Genomic DNA, 25,654 nt, shown 5'->3' with positions numbered 1-25,654 from the left:
TTAAGGCTCTAGGAAAGAGGTGGTGCAGCCCGCGCTCCAGTCCCCGGCCCGCAGCAGGCAGAGGAGCCTCCGGGTCTCTTTCACCCGGACACTGCCGGCAGAGGGGTCCACTCCCGTGCCCCTGCCCCGGATGGATCGCTTACCTGAGGACCCCCAAACAGAGGTGCATCCGGCCTCGCCTCCCCAGCCACGCGCAGCCGGCTACCCAGAGTCCGCCCCGAACTGCGCACGCGTCTCGGTCCTAGGCTCCCGCTCTCTCACCGAGCGCACTAGGCCTCCAGGGGTGCGCTGAAGCACTGCAGAGGCCAGCTGCGCAATGGTCGCGTCAACTAGGATGGCCCGGCCCGCGGAGGGCGGCGCGGGGTGACGTCATCCAGCGGCGGAGGCGTGGCCGGGTCCGCTTTCTTGGTCACTTACCGGGACCGGCCTTCTTTGTAGCCCTGGCACCGTAGAGGTAGAGGAACTACATTGGCCGCATCCCCTGTCCCTCTGCCCTCCTGCCCATCTGCCCACACTTTTGTATTTGATCTCTTTTGATGTGGAACCCCAAAGCACAGTAATGGGGGGCGGAACCTGCGGAGCTGGCAGAAGTGCGCGTGCGCAGGACACGCGCTGCGCGCCGGAAGAGCACGCCCAGCCGGGGCTGCGCGGAGGAAGCGCTGGGGTCCGGGAGGGAGGGGGTGGCGGCGCCGGAGGTCGCCATGGCTACCGAGCCCGAAGCAGCGGAGCCGGTGGTGCCTTCGCTCGTGGATCGATACTTCACTCGCTGGTACAAACCGGGTAAGTGCAGAGTGATGTTGATCCCTCCTTGGCCGCATTGGCCTAATGCTGTGGAGACTACGTTGACAGATCGTAAGCCACGCGCTCTCTCCCTGGCGCTCCCTTCCCACGTCAGAAGGAGCTGGACTTCTGTGTTCCGTCTAGGCCCAGGTAGTGGCATTTGCAAAGACCTGGTGGCCTGAAATACTTCAGGGCGCATTCTGGGACCGGCGATTGCAGTGCGAGCTCTAGGGTGTAGCTCACGGAGGCCCCGGAGGTAGGCGCAGGGCTAGGTTGCCACAGTCCTGAAGTGCCTGGAGGGATTGAGGGGCTCACTGTCACAGCGATTAGCAATACATAAAATTATGTAAATGATCAGATCGAAACCAAGGTAGAGGCAGTAGGGCTGGCGAGAAGAGGGTGGGCTACAGACATTTAGAAAGCAGAATTACACATTTACTTAAGGAGACGCCACCGGTATTGTTCATCTGCCACTTAGAAGTAGGTATTCTTTTTGTACTGTTTTGTGTAAGCAGTACCAGTGGCGGGAGCATCGTTTGGGACTCTCCTTTCTTCCTTTCATTCAGTGATAATGGTTATACTCAGTTAAAAAAATATATATTGTAGCATATTTTCTGTTGGTCAAACATAGGGTGACCAACCTGTCCTAGTTGACCCATGACTGAGGGGTTTCCCAGAATGTCGGACTTGCACCAGCATCAGAACAGTCCTGGAAACCACCAACAAAAAATATATATCATAAAGAATGGGATGCTAATTGCATTTTCCTAGCAAAAATACTGTGTGTACTCATTTTGAAGTGAGTGTAAAGGAAGATGGAGCAAGGAGTTAATTACCTTAATGTTGAATAAATTATTCTGTCTGGGCCAGATCTCTTTAAATACTTTCCAGGAAGCCTTTGGGTATGTCTTTTTGAGCAATGTAGGGATAGAAGTGACCAGCATGCAGCATGTATGTGTCCAATCTTCATTATTAACTATCTCTATGACCCAAAAAAGGACCACATAGTGGTAGTAAGTATTGATTTCAGCCACCAACAGACTCATTTATTCTTCTAGATGTCAAAGGAAAATTTTGTGAGGACCACTGTATACTACAGCACTCTAACCGGTAAGCAAATTGGGAATTTTAAATTATCAAAACCTTTTTTTTTTCTGGTATTGTAGCCTGGTATGGTCTTGTGGTCTTGGATTGAACAAATGCTCACTAAACAAACATGCATTAATTATCTTCTACTGTGTTGAAATGGTATTATTATAGGAGTTTGTTTGGCAAGAATGAGTATTCCAGTGCCTGGCCACTCTAAACAAATAAATTTGATTATTCAAACACCCAAATGGAGGACCACATCATCAGCTACTACCTGAAGTGGCCAGTCTGTTCCCAACTACTGAACTGTTAAGAGCCCACAGAAAGGGCTACGGTAGAGACATACATGGTATCTTGTATACACAGGCATGCCTTATTTTTTTGTCTTCTACCCCAGTGCAACCTACCTAAAGATCTCTGGTACTCTTCCCTTTCCTGGGAAAGAAATTCAATCTTGTTTTCTCTTTTATTATTGTATTCTCCTTTCTACAGTTATGCCCCAATAGTAGCCAAAGAAAAAAGGGGGAAGATGATAGTTTGACTAAACAAATACCAGTTCATACATTCTTGTTCCAATAAGAATTATGGGAGGAAAAATTATTCCAAGCAATCACATAGGATCAATTTTTTCTCCTTGTAGAATATGTGTCATCACATTGGCAGAATCTCATCCAGTTCTTCAAAGTGGAAAAACAATTAAAAGCATTTCCTATCAGATCAGTACCAACTGTAGCAGACTTCAGAACAAGGTCTCTGGGAAATTTAAGCGGGTATGTTCCTGTAATTCTGTGATTATCTACTTACATCCTCTATATTCATGGTAATGATAGATCCAATGAACCTTAGAATCCAATAGCATATACTTAGCATACTTCTCTAGCAGTTTGAGGTGCTGATTTTAAGTGTACTTTCACCTAAAGAAATTCTTAGACTCCCAAAAATTAGGTATCTCAGGAGGTGTAGTATCTGTTTTATTAGGTTCTGTGCTACTATCTCTATAATGCCCAGGATGGGGGAGGGGGAAGGCAGGCCTTTGAAAGGAGAACTCTAATAGCAATATAACAAGATATTTTGTCCCTTCTAGTTGTATTAAACTAGTATCTCGAGTTCTGTAAAATTTAGGTGACCAACTCTTCTTTACCATGTATTTCCACATGTAAATTAAACAGAAAAAAAATTCCCAGGGGAGTAAGAAAAAAAAAAAAAAAAACATGGGCCAGTCAGAATGGCTCACGCCTGTAATCCCAGCACTTTGGGAGACCGAGGTGGGTGGATCACGAGGTCAGGAGTTCAAGACCAGCCTGGCCAATGTGGTGAAACCCCATCTCTATAAAAATACAAAAATTAGCCAGGCGTCGTAGTGGGCACCTGTAATCCCAGCCACTCGGGAGGCTGAGGCAGGAGAAGGGCTTGAACCTGGGAGGCAGAGGTTGCAGTGAGCTGAGATCGCACCACTGCACTCCAGCCTGAACGGCAGAGCAAGACTCTGTCTCAAAAAAAAAAAACAAAAAAAAACATGAATATGAGAAAATATATGGTATTTGCTCCTTACGTTTTTCCATTCCTAAAGCATTGTCAATGTAATACACATCTACCCACCCCCTGTACCTGCACACAACACTTGGTTATACAGAATGCTAGCTCTACCCTCTGTAACTCTAGGCAAAATGGATAGATGATTAAAAGAGTATCATACCAAGGAGAATTTAGTGACGTATTAAAATGTCTTTACAAACCCACTTGTTGGGAAAGTTTCTGTGGATGATTTACGTCCTTCATTTACTGAGTTCATACTAAGAGTTTCTGCTAATTGCTCTCACTATTCTAGGAGACCCTTATTCAAATCCCCCTTTGTAGGCCTGAAGTCCCCTAATAATGTGCCTTACAGTTATTGATTTTTCCTCACTCAAGAAACGAGTGGACTTAGAAAAGCATGCACCTTTCTTAAAAGATAGTCTACAAGTTACAATAACACTTAAGACTTCCAAAGTTTCAATGATAAATCTCTGTCCAAAATAGTAACACTTAAGGCAGGTACAGTTGCTCATGCCCATAACCCTAGCACTTTGGGAAGCCAAGGCGGGAGGTTCACTTGAGGCCAGGAATTTGTGACAAACCTAGGCAACATAACAAGACCTCATTTCTACCAAAAAAAAAAAAAAAAATTAAATTAGCTGGGCATGGTGGCATGCGCCTATAGTCCCAGTTACCCAGGAGGCTGAGGTAAGAGGATTGCTTGAGCACAGGAATCAAGGCTGCACTGAGCCATGATGACACCACTGCACTCCAGCCTGGATGACAGAAAAAGACCCTGTCTCAAAAAAATAAAAATAAAAAACAAGTAACACTCTTGTTACAAGTGAAGAACAGAGAAGGACCTGCATATTGAACCCACTACAGGTAAGTGTTCATTGGATCTCAGAACTGCCAATCATTCTCCCAAAGGAGGTGATAAAAAGGCATCAAAATACTTCTGCTCTTTTGGCACAGACCTAGCTCTTTTGTGTCTGCTCTTTTGACACAAGCCTTCCCCTTCCTTTCAGAAGCAGAGAGTCACAATAACTAGTACTTTAAAATGAAGAACCCACGTGCAGAGGAGTGAAGCCAATACAGTAATATCTGAATGCCATCTAAAAATGTTTTGAGTGGTAAATAAAGGGGTCATAAAGAATAGCGTCTTAACCTGAAATGCCGATGTCCACTACAGGAAAAATTCATAGGAGAAAAGAGGGCAACACATGAAACATGCCTGCATTGGCTCTCATGAGCCTCCCTGTAGATACTTGTGAGAGCCTCCCCAGGTATGTTCATCTAGTGGAGTACATGAAACAATAACCATGCCATAACATTCAAACACATACACATCAAAATGTAGTATTGACTCAGGGGTCAATTATTTTTATTTTGCTACTTAAAACTTTTGTTTTCCACATTTTCCTCAAAGTGCATGTTTTTGTTTTTCTTAATTAGAAAAAATATACCTTACTAACACACTAGGGATTTAAAAAGAGAGGGGGGAGAAAAAAGAACAATATCCAAAAAGTCTTAGTGATTGACCCTGGTAAATAAGTTCCTTTATCTATTAAGTTCTAATATTAAAATGAGGTAGAAGTCTTAAACTAACTTTATAAAATATTGCTGTCATACTATGACACACTGAATTTTATATTATTTCTTGATGGATTTTCCCACACTTTTGAAATCTTTATGCCTGGTTATATGTAGTTTTCTCATTTATAGTTGATAAAATATATTAGTAGTCTGTAATTAAATTCCCATTTATCATGTATATTAGCTTTTTTCCCTAGAAAAAAATGGGATGGCACCTGGCACACAGTAAGTACTTATATTCATATAGGTTTTGAAATTAATGAATGGTTTTTATATACTGAGGTAATTGATTTAAAACACCAGTTCCAGGAATACATCCTGTTACACACCTAAGGGCTATTTCTCAAAGAAAAGTGGAAATGTCCATCAATTGATTACTTCTTCCGTCTCATTACGCAGGGGGCACAGTTTCTAACAGAGCTTGCACCTCTCTGTAAGATTTACTGCTCAGATGGTGAAGAATATACTGTATCTAGGTGAGTAACGTTTTAGCCACCATTTAGAAGACCAAAGGGAGGGAATTTTTTTTTTTTACTAAGTAAACACGCTGAAATCTTAAATTTTTTTAATAGTTGTGTTAGAGGACGTTTGATGGAAGTGAATGAAAACATTCTCCATAAGCCATCTATTCTTCAAGAAAAGGTAAAAGAGAAAAAGTATGATCTCATCCGCATACCTTTTATTGGATTTTTTTCATCATTTGACAGTACTAAATGTTCTTTCCTTTCCAGCCATCCACTGAAGGCTACATTGCAGTTGTGTTACCCAAATTTGAAGAAAGTAAAAGCATAACAGAAGGGTTACTGACACAAAAACAATATGAAGAAGTCATGGTGAAACGCATTAATGCCACAACTACGTCATGAGGATTGACATGGAATAAAAAGTGAAGCGGGATTCTTGTTACCTGGCCTAAACCATCAGGGCACTAAAGGAGAAGAACCAGTATATGTAAAGCATACCTAACAGCCAGCCATATGCAGGGGAGGCCTAGTGCTTCACTTAGTTTTCCCTCTCTGTCTTGCATAATGAGCCTTGGTTCCCATTTGTCTACAGCCTGCCAGATCTGGCCTGCCCATGTACTCACCCTGTTCTCTTGTATCTCTCTAACAACTGGTATGCAAGGGATGTTTTTCTGATTAAAAACAAAGCTCTTTGATGAAAATTTAGAAAATACAGAAAATTTTTAAGTAGCCAAGTAAAAATAATTTACCCATCATCCCATAATCCAAAAGTAAATGCATTTGACCCTTGAACAACATGGGTTTGAACTGCCAGGGTCCACTTATGCACGCACTGTTTTCAACTATCAATGAATCAAAAATAAATCATTAACCAAACATGAAACCCACTTATAGAGCAGGTTCATATACTCAGTTCCGAAGGGCCAACTGCAGGACTTGAGTACTCATGTATGGATTTGGGTATATGTGGAAGGTCCTGGAACCAGTCCCCTATGTAAACCAAGGGATAACTACTACATTTTAACCTACTTCTGTTTGAACATATGGTATGGTTATTGCTTTTGCCTCATTTTCCTAACAGTTTGAAGTTTAAAAAAACCTAACCTGCCTTTCTTACCCAGTCTCCTATAATGTGCCTACCAAAATGCCTAGTCCTAACCCACCTGCCTCAACTCCTCTCCCTTTTAGGTTGTAGGGAAGAGGCCAGAGTGGAGAATATATTGTATCTTCTGTCCCCGCTTATGCCAACAAGATGGCCTTCCCCTCTGAAATAAAGTAAAACTGCAACACTGTGACTTCTTAAATGAGGGATATGTGAAAAGGCTATGAAAAATACAAAGGCTTTCCTACGAAATGTGTTATAATGCAGTGGGAAGCGAATTCTTGAAATATGCACATTATAGTCACTCAGTCTCACAATCTCTAGTTACTGGCAAAGAAGTTACTGAGAATATGTCATTCAAAGGCATAGAGGCCTTTGAATGGAACAAATGCTTTCACATCATTTAAACTAAAAAAAACCTCCAACAACTATGAATTTATAGTTTAAGAGTGATTTACACTGAATTTCAAATAAAAGGACTATAAAACATGTTATTTTTCTATGAGGGCTATAACATACATTTCAATATCCCTGTTTTTAAATAAAATACACTTTTATACAGAAGAAATCATTCGATATATAAATTCCATTAGTTATCTATCCTTTTATGCTGTTGAAGTCGTAAGTTACCCCTTTCCAACCTCCACTTGGTCTTTCATTAGAGAATATTATTTTTTCAGGTATGCAAAAATATTATCTGATGAAAGTACAAGTCGGGGTTGGGATTTTTAAGTTTTAATGATTTACAAAGTATTATTTTGTAAATAAAACTTAACATTTTGGTTCACAGGAAAAACTTACAATCTGAGTACCAGGATAACTGTCTCCCTAAATATAACCCCCAGACATGATAACGTGTAGTAAGTGGATAAACACCTCCATGATGGTGCTATTAGCTGAAAATATAAACAAACCAGCAGATCCTCACTTTAAGTAGCACAATGACTCTTGAAGGCTTCATAAACAAAGACTAAACATATTAAAAGAATTGTGTATAGCATTTTACATATAACATTACCTCACATCATTCTCCCATTATTTCTATTGTAATTTAAAATAATACTTTGGTTTCAGAGAATAAAAATCATGCTTAATGATTTTGACTGTTTAAGGAACAATTTTACAAAGGTTATTAACAGAGCTGAATGCATCACATTTTCTCCCGAAGGACTACAGTGAAAATTTTCCTCAATAAAATATTGACTAGCTGTGGTCAGTTGACAGTACTGTGGTTCTTCCAGATCTTTTGTGAATACTGATTGTGGTGGCTTACCCAGATAAAGATCATCAGATGAGCTTATATTATCTACTGCCATTTGATAACTGGCATGCCCTGTTAGATTTCAAAATGAATGTCAAAGCATTAAGATACAAATACTATGACTGGAGCCCACCACAAAGTTGGCCATACTATATTATAAGGAGAAAACCTGTAAAACAGATCCTTCAATCATGACCCCACCCACAAAAACAAGAAAAGCTTTAAACTCCTAAATTTAAAAAACTAAACAATGATGTTTTTGTTTTATAGTGAACATTTCAAAGCCATATATATATATATATATATATATATATATGATGATATTCAGAATTTAGATAGCTTCTTGGCTTCCTTATTCTGTCTTTATCTTCCATTCCATCAATCAATACTGAGAAAGTTCAAAATATCTTTTAAGCCTAAAAGATAGGCTTAGAATCCCAGCTAATAATTCAGTCAGCTACGCTAGAACTAGAACCAAGGATTCTGTGGAGTTCCATTACCTTGCTTTTAGGAGTAGGAGAGGGACATACATAGCACAGCAGACCCACCCTTGCTGTATAAAATGCTTATTAGGGGACAAACTTGCTGCTCGCATGGATGATCTGGGACAGGGTCATCAAGGGGATTTTTGTCACACTTGGTAAAGAGAGGGATTGAAGAAGAGTCCACAGGTTTAAGGAAAACCCTGCGTTCACCCAGACTACTGTATGTTTGCTGCTGAAATTAGTGATCTAGATGATAAAGAAAGAAAACAGTTAAGGTAAAATATGCCAAAGGCGAACACATATTCAAAATAGCTTCTTTGGATTAAATTATCCTTTGGACAGTTGGGATATTTGGTTTGACTTTTAAAGAACACTAGTGCAATGTTCCATTTTTAAATCACACTACAATTAGAATCTAGCAATTGCCATGACATTTATTAGTTGTCAAAAAGCTTTACAGTTTCATGATCAGAAAATAGAGCAAAATTTCAATATTGTTTTCTTTATAAAATTGATGAATATCCAAAAACATAAAGGATCATTTGCTTTTTTAAAATGTCAGCTTCATCACATGATGTTCCCGAGATCTGATCCCATAAGCCTCTCAAATTTTACCATCCATACTGTCCTTATTTGTAACTGAGATCCATCCGTTATTTTCCATCTGAAGCTGGAAAGAGTTAAGACAATTAGTATCTGTTTCACTCTGAAAAAAAATTACAAAATTAAGTAGTAACTATTTTCTTTTGCATTTTCCTTTTAACCAATTTTTAAAGTATGAGTCTAAAATAGAAAAGCTATCTCACCTTCTTCAGCAGTTTATAACAAAGTGAAAGAAGTTGGACTAAGAGAGCCATCATGGATCTTGTCTTTGTAATACACTTATCAACCTACAGTGACAAAAAGCATGCAAATGATATTCTAAAAGTAGTATTTAAAAGACCTTACCATTTATTTAGTTTTAACATGATAAAATTTTCTCCATATGGAAATCTAAGGGATTGTGAAAGATACATGGATTTAGGCACATGAGCTGACTTAAAGCCCCAGGACACAGGTGCAGGGGTCACTGCCTACATCTCATGTCTATCTCATGGAACCTCAGCAGAAAGAGTGGGTGGAAAATTCATCATTCTAATGCAGGCTGTTTAGGGGCTTCCCAAAACACTCCAAATAGTGGAATTAAATCTCATCCTTTGCAATTCCTTGCACTCTGCATTGTGGGCACAAACCCATATTCTCTCAGACAAATTATGGGAGACCAGACTCGGAGGCACCTGTGTCCTAGTTACAGAGGAAATGACTTCAGAATTGAAGGGTAGCTGCTCAGTGCTATGGAATTAATGATGTCCCAAAAACTACTTTCTTTGGTGAATCTGCTACTCTCTGGGGTCAGTTATAAGGGTAGATAATAAATGATTCTTGTAGACAAGGCATGAAAAAAAGGAAATAAAATTGCCCTTCTGTGGGTATTAACACTTTATTTGAAGAAAAAGGGGCTTTCCCTAACCAGATAAAGATAGATATGTGAACGTTTTTCAAATGTCTCTTTTACCTTTAGAAATACTTTATTCTGCAAAGAAGTCTTAGTTACTGTCTGGAGCTGGTGGCATAGAGGAATTAGCTTGTTTATTTCCAGGAGAAGCATAAGCTTGTCATCGTCTTTCAGCTGAAATATAATTTAGCAAGTTATAACAGCCCGCAACAAAACTCCATCTTTAATACCTTAAATACCTTTATACCTTGATATTATACCCCCAAAGTGGGTATATATAATACCACCACCAGCACCAGGCAGGTAGACATGTGTTACCTGTTTTGAAAAAGCTTGTACACTGGAAGTAAGTTTTAAACCCTCTGCAGCAAAAACCTGATAGAAAGAGAAAACACCACTATTTTAGACTGATGTCTATGGATAGTTGGTAAGAAATACACTTACTAATGTTTTTTACATAGAATTTAAAAAATAAAGCCTAGACATAAAAAGTCTGTCATGGAACTCCTAAACTTTTTCCTGTACCAGGAATGCACAAGTGTTTACCTGTTTTCTGAAGGAGTTTTCACAGACCAGATGCAGAATCCATCCCTGGAGAGGCTTCTCTACACCAGACCTCCAATTATTCTGGAGGGTCACGCAGTTGTGTGATATTCAGCCACACAAATTATGTCTAGATTACTCAAGGGACCTAGAGCTCATCTCAAATATGCTCAATTATAAAAGGATGATGAATTTTCAAGCATGAGGTCAAAAGGGTTAGGACCTTCCCACTTCCATCTAGGCAAGGCAAAATTTGTCACCCATCCATAACCAGACATTTGAGAGAACCAATCCAGGTGGTTGGGTTTTGTTCCGGTTTTTTTTTTTTTTTTTTTTTTTTTTCAGATTAATTTTCACTATTCACCATGTACCATAAATTCTATAATTTAGTGAGATGAACAGGATGATGGAGAAGAACCATGAAAAATAAGGTTGGGCAGGTATGATAGAAGTATTTAGGATATTATGTTAAGATGGTTTGCAGAGTATTTCGGAGTGAGATGCCAGGGGAGTAAAGGGAGGAAGGCTTAGTTTTAGGTGGCAGCAGTAATAATGGAGAGAACAGGGAAAATCTGAGAGTGATTTGTGAATGAAAGTAATAGGTCTTCGAAATAAATTAAAGAATACTAAGAAGGAGGAGGCAATAATTCCAGAGTTAGTTTTTACCCTCTATTCAAAAGGCTTAACACCTTGCTATCATTGGATAAAGTGATCTCAAGGTCAAATCGTACTTTGCAACCTTCCCTTTAAAAGGGAAACCAGTAAACTTTACATCTAAATTCCAACCAAATGAAATGATTCACTTCCCCAAGTGTTCCTTATCACTTCATGTTACCACTTTCTATTCTGCACACTTTCTCTTTCCCTCTGGACTGCAAACCCCTTGGGGACAAAATCCATATCTGTCTCATAGAGTATGATGGTTTTAAAACTACCTGAAAGCTGATAACTCCCAAGTCTGTCTGCACTCCTGAACTATCCTGACATCTGTCTTGTACAGCCATCCCTCAGTATCCACGGGAGATGGGTTCCCAGACCTCTCCAAGGATACTAAAATCTGTAGATGCTTCAGTCCCTTAAATAAAACAGTGTAGTATTTGCATATAACCTACACGCATCATCCCATATACTTCAAATCATCTCATCTCTAAATTATAATTATAGTTCATGTAAATACTAAGTAAATCGTAGTTATACTGTATTGTTTTTCCCCCCTTGGAACTCTAACTTGTTAAAATGTATTTTTTTTTTTAACTGTAGTTATGTTTTATTGGTTTTCTTCTTTTTTTTTTTTTTTTTTTTTTTTGAGACAGGGGTCTCACTCTGTTGCCCAGAGTGAAGTGAAGTGGTGGGATCACAGCTCACTAAAGCCTCGACCTCCCAGGCTCAAGCAATCCTCTTGCCTCAGCCTCCTGAGTAGCTAGGACTACAGATGTGTGCCACCATGCCCCGCTAGTTTTTATAAATTATTTTTTGTAGAGACAAGGTCTCACTATGTTGCCCAGGCTGGTCTCAAACTCCTGGACTCAAGTGATCCTCCCAGCTTGGTCTCCCAAAGTGCTAGGGTTATAGGAGTGAGCCATTGTGCCCAGCCTGTTTTTACTGTTTTGGATATTTTCAATCCATAGTTGGTTGAATCTGCAGATGCAAAACCTGCAGATAAGGAAGGCCAAGTGTATTTCCTATCTGACCTGTACTTAACATGTGCAAAACAAAATGCTTGATTTCCACCCTCTAAATCTAGTGTTCCCCCTCAGTGTTCCCTGTCTCAGAAAATGGCACTACCACTTACTCTGTTGGCCAAGCCAAAAACCTTACTTAAAACATAATAGGATTGGCTGGGCGTGGTGGCTCAGGCCTGTAATCCCAGCACTTTGGGAGGCTGAGGTGGGTGAATCACAAGGTCAAGAGATGGAGACCATCCCGGCCAACATGGTGAAGCCCCGTCTCTACTGAAATACAAAAATTAGCTGGTTGTGGTAGCGCACACCTGTAGTCCCAGCTACTCGGGAGGCTGAGGCAGAAAAATCACTTGAACCCAGGAGGCAGAGGTTGCAGTGAGCCAAGATCGTGCCACTGCACTCCAGCCTGACAACAGAGTGAGACTCCGTCTCAAAAAAAAAAAAAAAAAAAAAAAAATTTTAAGTTCTCCCCATGGCCTACAGAGACATCATATTTTACCACTTTCCTTCTGGCTCACTTCACTCCCATCTATAATTGCCTCCTTACTCTTGTGATACACCCAGCCCTACCCTGCACCTCAGGGCTTTGCACTTGTTTTGGCTATCTAAAATCCTCTACCCTCATTTATCCATTCAACTCTCTCACTTCATTACTGTCTCTACTCAAACATTAGCTCCTTAGAGAGGTCTTTTCTGACCACCCCTCTACCACCTCTGTATTCTAGTCCTACATGATTTTATCTCCATGTACTTACATATGTGCACTGAATGCTTAAATTTTTATTGTCTGTATTCTGCCACTAGAACATAAGCTCTATGGGGGCAGGAGCTTTGCCTTGTTCACTTTTCTCCACAGAGTTCTTTTCTCCCAGATCTGACATATAGCACAAGTTCCATAATTATTTGTTGAATGAAGTATGTGATTTTATGTTCATCACAGTTTGGAGACAATTCAATGGACACTGGTTTAATGACTAAGCTCACATAGGAAGAAGGTAAGTAGTGGATCTTTTGTAGTAGAACAACCCTACAGGGCGGTATGACAGAATGGACTTGGGCCAAACTGGAAAAAAAAAAAAAAAAAAAAGTCCAGCATTTATTTCAACTATCTTAAGCGAAATAGCTCATTTATAGTCTAGAGAAAAATCTGGAGGACATATTTTCTATAATACTTCTGATTACGTTGACAATCATCCTCTTAAGCTGAAATCCCTTTCCTGCAGAACGCCAGACAAAACTATATAAGAATGATAAAGTGAGGGCCGGGCGCGGTGGCTCAAGCCTGTAATCCCAGCACTTTGGGAGGCCGAGACGGGCAGATCACAAGGTCAGGAGATCGAGACCATCCTGGCTAACATGGTGAAACCCCGTCTCTACTAAAAAAGTACAAAAAACTAGCCGGGCGAGATGGTGGACGCCTGTAGTCCCAGCTACTCGGGAGGCTGAGGCAGGAGAATGGCGTGAACCCGGGAGGTGGAGCTTGCAGTGAGCTGAGATCCGGCCACTGCACTCCAGCTTGGGTGACGGAGTGAGACTCCGTCTCAAAAAAAAAAAAAAAAAAAAAAAAGAATGATAAAGTGATAGAAATTTCTTTTCTCTTTTTTTTTTTGAGACGGAGTTTCTCTCTGTCTCCCAGGCTGGAGTGCAGTGGCATGATCTCAGCTCACTGCAAGCTCCGCCACCCGGGTTCACGCCATTCTCCTGCCTCAGCCTCCCAAGTAGCTGCGACTGCAGGCGCCCGCAACCATGCCCAGCTAATTTTTTGTATTTTTAGTGGAGACGGGGTTTCACCATGTTAGCCAGGATGGTCTCAATCTCCTGACCTCATGATCCACCCACCTCAGCCTCCCAAAGTGCTGGGATTACAGGTGTGAGCCACCACGCCCGGCCTAAAGTGATAGAAATTTCAAATCTCAGATATACATGGGAATGCCAAAGGAAACTATATGAGTGATAAAGTGACAGAAATTTCAAATTTACATACAAGAATGCTCTTGGTTCTAGAGAGGCAAACAGGCTAACATGGGGATCAGGGAAAACATAAAAGGAATTTTGCAACCCACTTGCCAATCTAAAACTTCTAACTAGAGGGAGTAGAATTACAGATGGGCCTACGTGGAGTCCTGTTAAGACACATGGCACAAGAGTGAGTGTTAGCATATCTGTCTCTCCTTTCATGCCCTAAATTATCATGAATACGGCAGGAAAGAAGGAAACTAACATGTACTTAATATCCTCTAATAGTCTTAAGCATTTTAACAGATGCTCTCTCATGTGTTATCTCATTTAATCAATATATTTTATCCAATTCGATAATGAAGAGGCCAAAAGTCTTTCTAGAACTCTGGATTTACATTTGCTTACAGGGTATTTTCATCTACTTAGGTAAACCTAAAGCTTATTATTGCATCTGTTGACTATCAGTAAAGCCCATTCTACTTTATGCTCATAATATTTTAAATTTCTTTCCAATGAGGTCAGGATAGTTTTGCAAAATGTCACTGCAAGCCATCTACCTTTCTACTTTTGTACTGCTCTCTGTAGCACACAGGTATGTACAGATGTAAGCATATACACATGATGTAATAAATCATGTGGAAAACATTTATAACCCACTTTTAGCCCGAAATCAAAGTACTAGCATAAAAGGGAAACAAGGCATACCTCTAGTTGATGAATTAAATCCTGAGAAGTTTTCAGTGGCCCCTCTCCTCTAAAATAAAATTGTTAAGAAGGTAACAAAAAGTTATTACCTGAAAATTTATTTTATAATATTAACATTTTATATTAACATGTAATAGAGGAGATACATTTATTTGTGTATTAACAAATCCTAAATTTTGAAGAATAATATGAATAGATTGATAATATTGTAACTTTATTCTTAAAGCAACTTTAATATTTAACAATTATTTCTTAGGATACTTTTTTCCCAAGTAAACCTTATGTATGTTAATTTCATAATATAAAAAAATTTAAACAAACAAGTTATATTGAAGTTCCATTTCTCTTTTTAACCTTTTTCAGTTTATTTCATAAATTAAATATATGAGATCTGATAATGTCTTGACCAAAAGCCTTTGTTATATAATGGAAAGAGGATCAAACCAAAAGTCAGAACATTTCACTTCTAATTCTTATTTCAATTCTGGTAGTAACTCAATTATCTAACCTTGATGAGGCATATCACTTAATATTCAATTTTGAGTGAATAAAGTAGTCATAATAATACTTGTGCTACCACTCTCATCAGAAGATTGAGGAACAGCAGATTAAAAACTACAAAGAAGAATTAAGGGCCGGGCGCGGTGGCTCAAGCCTGTAATCCCAGCACTTTGGGAGGCCGAGACGGGCGGATCACGAGGTCAGGAGATCGAGACCATCCTGGCTAATATGGTGAAACCCCGTCTCTACTAAAAAATACAAAAAACTAGCCGGGCGAGGTGGTGGGCGCCTGTAGTCCCAGCTACTCGGGAGGCTGAGGCAGGAGAATGGCGTAAACCCGGGAGGCGGAGCTTGCAGTGAGCTGAGATCCGGCCACTGCACTCCAGCCTGGGCGACAAAGCGAGACTCCGTCTCAAAAAAAAAAAAAAAAAAAAAAAAAAAGAATTAAGAACCCTAAAAAGTGTAAAGTAAATTATAATAAGAATAACCAAATGCATTAAGAGGAGAAAAGAACTAGGGATAAGTCACAAAATCTGGAATCTAGTAGCAACCAGTTCTTCCACTTCAGAGACAGGAGATGTGAACATATCATTCCTGTTCGCTGATAAACCGTTGTGAAGGTCAAATGAAATGATGAAGCAAAAACCACATTAAAAACTATAAGGTACTAGTAAGTTTGAAATTTTGAAAAACTATAAGGCACTAGAAAATCTTAAATATATAAATTATTAAGAAATATGAATGATTACATGTAAATCATTAAGAAATCATATAAATTATTAAGAGAACCTTAAACAGTAGCCTGAGGAACGGCTATAAATTTGACCAGGAAAACCACCACAAGGTATTTATCTATTACAGAAAACCCATTTTATTCTCTGGAATGTCATCACTACTATTCAATAACTATATTCTAGGAAGAAGTCCTATTCCACAGAGCTTCCCCTCACAGTGCAACCCCTCATGTTTCCCAGTGTCCATGGGATACTCTCTACTATTCTGACACTGAAACAAAAAATACTGAGCATGCCATCCTGAAATATTCTGAAATAACAACTAATTAAAGGGGATACTATAATCTTTTTTTAAAAAGTTGCCAGACATGGTGGCTCATGTCTGTAATCCCAGCACTTCAGGAGGCCAAGGTGGGCAGATCACCTGAGGTCAGGAGTTTGAGACCATCCTGGCTAATATGGCAAAACCCCATCTCTATTACAAATACAAAAATTAGGCCAGGCGTGGTGGCTCACAGCTGTAATCCCAGCACTTTGAGAGGCTGAGGAGGGCAGATCACCTGAGGTCAGGAGTTCGAGACCAGCCTCGCCAAAATGGTGAAATCCCATCTCTACTAAAACTACAAAAATTAGCCAGGCATGGTGGCACATGTAATCCCAGCTACTTGGGAGGCTGAGGCAGGAGAATCACTTGAACCCAGGAGACGGAGACTGCAGTGAGCTGAGATTGTGCCACTGCACTCCAGCCTGGGAAACAGAGCAAAACTCTGTCTAAAAAAAAAAAAAAAATTTTTTAAATACAAAAATTAGCCAGGCATAATGATGTGTGCCTGTAATCCCAGCTAATCGGGAGGCTGAGGCAACAGAATCGCTTGAACTCAGGAGGCGGAGGTTGCAGTGAGCCGAGATCATGCCACTGCACTCCAGCCTGGGCGACAAAGCAAGGCTCCATCTCAAAAAAAAAAAAAAACAAAAAAAAAAACCAGAAAAGTCTACTGATAAACCCTTCATCTGGGAAGATTTTACATATCAAACTATATTCGTTAAGTAATAATATATTCCCCCAAGTCTTATTATTCAAAAACATTTTTTAAAAGCATGATTTTCATCACCATGGAAATAACTAGCTTGATTCCAGCCAAAAGCTGAGATTTTTGTTATTTCAGTTAGTCTGTGCAAATTTATTGTGGGTAAACACAGGAGTTCCATTTTGCATTCTTTTGGAGACCTGGACCATCAGATTATAAAAAGGTATGAACTTAAAAAGGTCAAAATTCACGTTGGGAAGACTCAAATCACAGGAGAAGCTTGCTAACAACAGTTAAGAACAATGGAAGGAAACCACCAAAGGAATGATCTCCAATGATGGAAAATATGATAAGGTACTGACAAATGATAGCTAAACAGCAGCAAAATTTCTAACTCCTATCATTTCTGCCTTCTTTTTCCAGAGAATTATCTATCTAGAAAAGGTAGAAGACGTCATCAAGAGGAAAATGATGCCTCTAAGCTTGGGACTGCATCTTCCCCACTCTTAATCCTCCTCCTATAGGAAGGAATCTTCACCAGCACAGCATCCCTCACTTCTCTCTGCCGCCTCACCTAATCCCATCCCATAAAGGGAGTGGATCTTATCTTTTCAGTCTTCCTGGTGACTTGGCGAAAATAAATTGAATACATTAACCCTTTCTTTTCTCCTTTTTCTCTTGGAAGTGAAGCTGCCTTTCAGATATAACTGGTCTTCCACGTGTTTTATAGAGATACATTGTGTCCCTATAAGGTAAGACTTTGTAATTCTAGGGATCATTTTTCAAAACTTAATTGCCTATGGACATAAACTACATTCTCCAATATCAGCTTTATCAATATAAATGTTACCAGCTCCCATCCACCTACTCTTTTGCTTATTTTTCATTTTGCTCAAAACTTGGGTGGGAAAAGGGGGTGCTATTTATTTATTTATTTATTTTTTTTTTTTAATTTTTTTGAGATGGAGTCTCACCCTGTCACCCAGGCTGGAGTGCAGTGGCACGATCTCGGCTCACTGCAAGCTCCACCTCCCAGTTTCACACCATTTTCCTGCCTCAGCCTCCTGAGTAGCTGGGACTACAGGCGCCCGCCACCATGCCCGGCTAATTTTTGTATTTTTTTTTTTTTTAGTAGAGACAGGGTTTCACTGTGTTAACCAGCATGGTCTCGGCCTCCTGACCTCGTGATCCGCCTGCCTCGGCCTCCCAAAGTGCTGGGATTACAGGCGTGAGCCACCGTGCCCGGCAGGGGGTGCTATTTATTGAGTCCCAAATCCCACACAGTTGCAGATATCCTTCACAACTTTAGTTGAGCTCAGTCTCTAGAATACTGAAGCAACCTACAGGTGTGTCCCACTGTGGATAACCTTTTCAAAATCAGAATGAGTAGGAGAGGAGCCAGAAAACTGGAGATATCAAGTATTTCCCAGGTTTCCAAAAGTGAAAAAGATAGATTTCAGAAACTGAGTGAAAGCTTGAAGTTATTCCTTGAGAAAATTCTAGAATGGATTATTGAGCAGATAACTGATTTTAACTAAGCAGAATTACTATACCTTATGTATAGATTAGTATAATGGAAGACCGAAATATGACTAACATTGATATCAACAAGGCATTTGATCAAGAGTCTTGTAATATGAACAAGACAGAGAATATAGGTCAGATAACATTAAAGTTAGGGGAATTCTCTACATAATGAATGCTGACTCACAGAGATTTGGCACGCTATTGACATAGGCCTCATAGCTCTATTCTGTGATCTGTGTCTAATCAATCTTCATCTGTATCTAGTCAATCACTGTATAAAGGCATAAAAGGCATGTTTTGTTAACGTACTGATGCTGGCTGGGAGAGGCATCAATATGCAGGAAAACAAAAAAGCAGGAAGTAAAATTATTTCAATGATGGAAAGAGTGGGCAGAAACCTAGCAGAAGATCCCTTCTAAATGTAAATCCTAATTAAATACATGTGTCTTCTTACTGCATTCACTTAAGTAACTTGTCATAGTAACTATTCTTAGTCTTTGACCATATATTTGATACTGACTTTAACCTATCAATGATTTCACATGGAACTTTTTTTCTTTATACCAGATATTATCATACGGATTTAAAAAATAAAAATTCAACTACATTTACCTAGTAAATAAATACAGAGAATAGGCCATACTGGACATGTTCCGTCCATATTGAACAATCTCATTCTCCTGATCTTCCCACTTCTCAATTTCGCAGTCAGCATCAGAGGTGAGCAAACCCAGCTTAAGTCCAAGCTTTGCTATCTTGGCTTGCTCCTACGAAACATACATTTTAATCACACGACTTTATCACTATTGATATAAAAGGCAGATTAGATGTAGGAATAGGTCTTACCTCAGAGTCAGGCTTGTCTGGCTTTAATGATTTCAGGTTTGCATTATTCTTCTGTGACAATAAAAAGATTAAGATTATCTTAAAAAGCAGTACATTAAACTGTAAGGAAATACAACAGTAATACAAAGCATAACAAAGTACTTGTAACAACAGTTTAAAATATTCAGTATGTAATGACAAATACTCTACTAGTAGGTGAGTTCAGCTTTGAATAGGTTGTTAGTTTGAAATCTGGAGCCAGAGAAAGCAGGTCAGTGCCCTCTGTGCTCTGTGGCCTCTGTGCTTACAGCTGCTCTCCTCTTTTCACAAGAGCTTCCAGGGACACAAGACAACTTCTGCAGTATTCCTGGAATCCAATTACTATGCCCCCAAACCTCCCTGGCCTCTCTGTTCAACAAGATTCTTAAAATACTTGAATTATTCTTATGAAATGATATATTAAAATTAGCCACTACATGTAGTTTTCTATACATTCCTCATGTTATGACTCCAGAATTCAATTCCTTTAACTAATTTGCTCTTAGAAGGCTAAATTTCAACACTCTAGTTTCATTGATATCCCAACTGCTAATCTCATATCCCAAGGTGTAAAGAGATTATACTTAGGATTCTGAATTTAATACGTGAACCAATGTTCAATGGTTCCCTATTTTTGAAAGAGAGAGTTTGTTTTCATGTAAACTATCTGCACCTCAGAGTGTATTTTCCCTAGAAGGGGAGAAAATATTCCATACTAGTTAGTTACCAGGCTAGTCCACTGATGCCAGTGTACTTGAAGAATAGAGCACCAGGACAAATCACACCACCACCAATAGCAATATTTCTTTGAAAAATATATTCCGAAGTTCTCTGAAGCTGATAGCCCACAGACGGGGTTCCTCCAACTCTGCGATCTGGTGAAAGCTCCCATAGTAGAGGCAGGAGTTCCAGAACGGCTAGGGTTTGTAGAGAAAAGGGGGCCAGCAGATGCAGGGAGCGAACTTTTAAAAATGGAAACATATACTTAAGTCGTACACACTCACAAACACACATCGGGTATGGATTCACATACATGCACACAAAGTATAAATTACAATAAAACAAAACACTCATGTGTCCACTTAGCTTAAGGAGGAAAATGATCACAAATACTTTAAGGAAAAAGATCTTCCCATACATATAATTTTGTTGCCCTTATTACCATGACTGGTTACTTCTGACCAACTATTCTGTCACTAGTTTCACCACAGAACAAAACAGTCTCATGGAGTTTAGATCTGCTCATGGAACATAGCCCTTTTGAGATTTTCTAATGATGTTTACTATTAAAGAAATAGGTGAAGGACAGAAAATGAAAATAAAGGAACTCCTGTTACACACACACACACACAGAGAGAGAGAGAGAGAGAGAGAGAATAAACATATATGACCAATGATCTGTCTGGCTCCTCCTTGAATGATCACATCATCTTTATCTCCATCCTTGGTCGAGTTGACAATAGGCAATTGAAAAAACATTTAAAAAAGTAAGGAACACCCTCAAGGTTTTCAGGTTTTATTTTATTTGGAATTTTATACCTTATATTAGTCTTTTAAATTTAGTTGCATTTTCATTATTTTTATTTTTACTTTTTCTAATGATGATGATTATTAAAGAGTTTAATGACGACTGAAAGGTGATTGCCTGAAAAGGTAAATAAACCATCTTAATAATGTAGCCAAGTTTGCCATCTAGTGGACACTATTTTGGAATGCAGTCAGATGCATTCATTTCAGTTACGTAAAGCTAAAGACGTCAGCCCCCTAAATATAAACAGCACCAGACTCTAACTTTGCTTCCTAAAAGACAGAACTATAATTTTCTAGGAATATAATTAGCTATGCTATCCTCAACTAAGAAAATGTTTCATGATTCTGAAATGATTTGTTACTAAAGACAAAAATACTATTCAGTTGAATAAAATCTTTGCTCCATTCAACCTGTTAAAAGCTTTGTGATGCCTTTTCTAATTCTCAAAAAATTATTTGTAGTAGCCCTAAGTTATCACACTTACAAAAACAGTAAGTCTATCATTGCTTGCTCAAACCCAGTAGGATATTAGCTACAAAACCATCTGTTAGGGTTAAGTTAGCTTCAAATAACAAAAGTAGACAAATTGCTATCCGTACTTTCAAACTGTTCTGACAATAGCTTACGGCATAGAAACTGTTTTCTTTTTTTTTAAGTCACAGAATTAATTTGCAGTATTGTGATTGCTTTTTCACCAGCTGCATTCAGTTCCTAATGTTGTATTTCAGTATTAAATACCAGTTCCTTTTCAAAAAATGTACTAATTAAGTTTGGACCATTTTTTGATTTGGGGATTTGATTTATCATTTGTTCTTCTCCTACATCATCAACCATTCCCACGATCACTTCTATAACTCCAGACTTAAGACTTTTATATCTCTCTTCATTGCAAGTTCTTTCTTCTGATACTCACCATCTGTTCTTCACCACACTGTTACTATTGATAATCATCAGTAATTTTTCTCTCTTCTCTATTCATTTTCTTTTTATACAAGTTTAAACCTATCCAATACAGTAGCCATTAGCCACACAAGGCTACTGAACATTTAAAATGTGGCTAGTCTGGATTGAGATACACCCTAAGGGTAAAATACACACCAGAGTTTGAAGATTTAGTATGACAAAATGACTGTAAGAAAATTACCCTAATTATATGTTGATTACATGCTTAAGTGATAATATTTGGGATATATTGGATTAAATAAAAGATAGTAAATTAACTTCACAAGTTTCTTTTTTAATACGACTACTATAAAATTTTTAATTATATATATGTCTTGATTTATAGTCATCCCTCAGTATGCTCAAGTCCTTTATATAAAGTGGCATATTATTTGCATATAACCTATACATATCCTCCTGTATACATTAAATCATCTCTAGATTACTTATAAAACCTAATACAGCCAGGCACGATGGCTCATGCCTGTAATCCCAGCACTTTGGGAAGCCAAGGCGGGCGGATCTCTTCAGGTCAGTCTGGCCAACATGGCAAAACCCTGCCTCTATTAAAAATACAAAAATTAGCCAGGTATGGTGGTGAGTGCCTGTAATCCCAGCTACTTGGGAGGCTGAGGCAGGAGAATCGCTTGAACCTGGGGGGTGGAGGTTGCAGTGAGCTGAGATCACACCATTGCACTCCAGCCTGGGCGACAGAGTGAGACTCCGTCTCAAAAAAACAAAACAAAACAACTTAATACAATGTAAATGCTATGTAAATAGTTGTTACACTGTATTTGGCTTTTAAATTGGTATTTTTATCATTATATTGTTATTTTGTATTTTTTTTCCCCCAAATATTTTTGATCTGCAATTGGTGGAATTCACAGATGTGGAATTCACAGATGTGGAAACTTCAGATATGGAGGGCCAACTGTATATTTCTATTGATCAATGTTGGGCTAGAAGGTAAGCTTCACAGTAGCAGAGGCCATGCCTGTCTTTTCCATTGACTCAGCAAATTATCAAATTATTTTATGAGTGTCAAATTTGTGCCAGACAGTCAAGGCAAGGGGAATACCAGACAGTCTAGGCAAGGGGAACAAAATATTTTTTTAAATCCCTACTGTGGAATTTATATTTTAGTGTCTTTTACATCATTCTTTCATCAAGGCCTAGCAAAATGCCTGGCAAACAGTAGGTGATCAAGAAGTATTTAATATAAAATAAATATTTTTGTCCCTCCTTGACCTATAATTTGGCCTATTATGAATATTGTGAGCCATCAAAGTACTCCTTTCTTTGTGATTGAGAAACTGGGTATAATTTTACACTGGGCATAATTTACAAGTCTTTCATTTTTCTCATTTGCTGTCATGATTACTTCCTGCTCAGAAACTACTTCTACATGGGCCATTGTTTTCCTTTACTTCTTTTTTTTTTTTTTTTTTTTTTTTTTGAGACAGAGTCTCACGCTGTTGCCCAGGCTGGAGTGCAGTGGTGCGATCTCGGCTCACTGCAAGCTCCGCCTCCCGGGTTCCCGCCATTCTCCTGCCTCAGCCTCCTGAGTAGCTGGGACTACAGGCGCCCGCCACCGCGCCCGGCTAATTTTTTGTATTTTTAGTAGAGACGGGGTTTCACTGTGGTCTCGATCTCCTGACCTTGTGATCCGCCCGCCTCGGCCTCCCAAAGTGCTGGGATTACAGGCTTGAGCCACCGCGCCCGGCTCCTTTACTTCTTAAGTTACAGTTATTAGGACACCTGGTAGTTTCAGAAGATTAGTCCTTCTTGATAATTGATTTTTTTTTTACTATCATTTCTACTTTCCATATCTATCTTATTCAAAACTATAACTTTCCATAGAATGATCTCTATAAATGAATTGCTAAGGTCATCAAAATGCCACCTGGGTAACATGACTGATGTTAAAATGCTGTCAGCCAGAAGATAGCGATTTTCGTTCCTGTCATTATTTTTTATTGTTGTATTGTTATATTTTTTTCAAATATTTTTGATCCACAATTTCCTTTTTTTTTTTTTTGTTTCTTTTTTTGAGACAGAGTCTTACTCTGTCGGCCAGGCTGGAGTGCAGTGGCACAATCTCAGCTCACTGCAACCTCTGTCTCCCAGGCTCAAGCAATTCTCCTGCCTCAGCCTCCTGAGCAGCTGGGATTACAAACAGGTGCCACCACGCCTGGCTAATTACAGTAGAGATGGGGTTTCACCATGTTGGCCAGTCTGGTCTCGAACTCCTGACCTCAGGTAATCCGCCCATCTCGGCCTCCCAAAGTGCTAGGATTATAGGCATGAGACACCATGCCCGGCCCACAATTTCCAATATTTTTGACCCCCAAAAGGGATCTTGTGACCACTACTTGGTTAATATACCACTCTGTATCTCTTCTCTTATGTATGACATGACATATTTTCATCTAGGTAGAAAGCATATGAAAGTCCTTAGTTTGCTGAAAGTGATTCCAACATGACTTTGCAAATTAGGGCAGAACAAAACAACTTCTGACCTCAGATATGGCTTTTTAATATCTTATTTATTTATTTTTATGATGCTATTACTGGGATATGGCTTTTTATTAATCACAAATTATGTTATCTATTCTCTCAAACCCCTAAACTTAAAACAAATATTCAGAGTATAAGCCATCTAGATTGCTACCCAGAATAACAACTCTGAGGTCAACATTAATATCCTAACTTTTTTCTGTCACGTCAATTATTGGTGGTGGAGAGAGTAGCAACAGGCAAGAGCATAATTTGAATTCTGAATAAAAACATTCCAAAATGTACATTATTTTTCTACTTACCATTGGCTTTGGAAGTGAAAGGTAGCCATACTTCTCTCCTACAAATAACACATATAACTTAAAAATTTTTCTATTAATATATTTTTCTATTACTCACACTTAACTTTTAAAGTATTAATTAAACAAACAGGAATGTTAGTACATTAGTTTTGATAACTTAGTCTATTCATTACATAAAATTCAGAAATAAAATTGTAATTTGGCTAGTGAACATGAAGACTCTCAACAGCTACATGTCTAAGGTACCTATGCTGGCCAATCTCCACCTCTCCCAACATAAAGGGAGACTGGCAAATGTCCCACTGACATTTACTGCCACTTACAATCAGCTTCATTCACAGAGTGCTCCTTTTACAGCAGTTTACCTCTAATGAAACCTGATTCCTCTTTTATCAGTACCAGTATCTGCGCTTCTTCCATTGCTGCAAGTACCAGACCAAATAATTTACAACTAACCTCATAATGTATTCTCTCGGTCAGGGAAGAAGAAAACCCTCTGTACAAGATAGGAAGATGAAGTAAAGCAAATAACAGGAGGTTTTTTGGCTGTGAACTGACACATGGCATGAAGCATGATAATGAAGAAAGGAAGGAGATGGGTAATGCCCACATCATCCCTGCCCCATCTATCATCTTTACAACTTTCAGGTCCTGAATACAGTCAGGTTACAATGAATGATAGACTTTTTATAAAAGCTGGTTTGTGTCATCTGGAGTAAAAATTCAAGACCTACATAGTAATTGCTTCTTGAAGAAAAATTTCTTCTTCAAGGAAAACAAGTATATTTAGCTATAATAGATTAGTTTGAACCATATGAAATTGCTGGTATTCAACCATTTTGAAATTTCATATGGTCCAAACTAATAAAAGTAAACATAATATAAGAGCACTAAATCACACCTTTTCTCATAGAATGACTATTACATGAAATGGGCAAACCTGTTAGTCTCAGAATGGCTTACACAAATATTTAAAATTTCATCTAGAACTGTACTATTAAATGTGGAACCTACTAGCCACATGTGACTATT

At 38.9% G+C, this 25,654-nt stretch overlaps 3 protein-coding genes across 6 annotated transcripts in view; 1 reads left to right on the top strand and 2 right to left on the bottom strand.

Annotated features, from left to right (window-relative positions):
- The window catches only part of ELP1 (elongator acetyltransferase complex subunit 1), a 66,114-nt gene extending 65,814 nt beyond the window's left edge, over positions 1–300 (bottom strand). Inside the window, exon 1 of the mRNA XM_015117132.3 lies at positions 144–300. The gene's annotated coding sequence lies outside the window, so the exon portion shown is untranslated. The remainder of the gene's footprint in view (positions 1–143) is intronic.
- Positions 301–655: 355 nt separating this feature from the next.
- ABITRAM (actin binding transcription modulator) lies at positions 656–17,464 on the top strand. Of its 2 annotated transcripts, NM_001260843.1 has the most exon segments (6): positions 656–780; positions 1,839–1,890; positions 2,510–2,639; positions 5,380–5,456; positions 5,553–5,622; positions 5,712–6,079. In NM_001260843.1, coding segments are annotated over 6 exon segments (543 nt in total). In that variant the 5' UTR covers positions 656–701; the 3' UTR covers positions 5,847–6,079.
- CTNNAL1 (catenin alpha like 1) overlaps positions 8,709–25,654 on the bottom strand; it is a 73,184-nt gene continuing 56,238 nt past the window's right edge. For 2 of the 3 annotated variants that reach the window (XM_001108162.5, XM_077968373.1), the window contains 8 exons: positions 24,623–24,660; positions 19,313–19,363; positions 19,079–19,233; positions 14,677–14,725; positions 10,106–10,162; positions 9,848–9,961; positions 9,099–9,182; positions 8,709–8,962 (listed from right to left, as the gene is read on the bottom strand). In XM_001108162.5, the coding sequence (XP_001108162.1) occupies positions 8,897–8,962; positions 9,099–9,182; positions 9,848–9,961; positions 10,106–10,162; positions 14,677–14,725; positions 19,079–19,233; positions 19,313–19,363; positions 24,623–24,660 (614 nt within the window). In that variant the 3' untranslated portion in view covers positions 8,709–8,896. Of the gene's footprint in view, positions 8,963–9,098; positions 9,183–9,847; positions 9,962–10,105; positions 10,163–14,676; positions 14,726–19,078; positions 19,234–19,312; positions 19,364–20,057; positions 20,248–24,622; positions 24,661–25,654 lie in introns of all 3 variants that reach the window. The other variant, XR_013405656.1, reaches the window with a different exon arrangement.

The sequence above is a fragment of the Macaca mulatta genome, chromosome 15, assembly GCF_049350105.2.
Source record: "Macaca mulatta isolate MMU2019108-1 chromosome 15, T2T-MMU8v2.0, whole genome shotgun sequence".
Lineage (NCBI taxonomy): Eukaryota > Metazoa > Chordata > Mammalia > Primates > Cercopithecidae > Macaca > Macaca mulatta.
This window is presented reverse-complemented; position numbering and strand designations above follow the sequence as displayed.

Excerpts from the sequence above, each read along its gene's own strand:
- ABITRAM (XM_077965352.1), top strand. The coding sequence starts at position 702 with ATGGCTACCGAGCCCGAAGCAGCGGAGCCGGTGGTGCCTTCGCTCGTG. Across the intron at positions 1,891-2,509 it reads ATACTACAGCACTCTAACCG|AATATGTGTCATCACATTGG; the intron begins GTAAGCAAATTG and ends TTCTCCTTGTAG. Across the intron at positions 2,640-17,362 it reads TCTCTGGGAAATTTAAGCGG|AGAATTATCTATCTAGAAAA; the intron begins GTATGTTCCTGT and ends TTCTTTTTCCAG.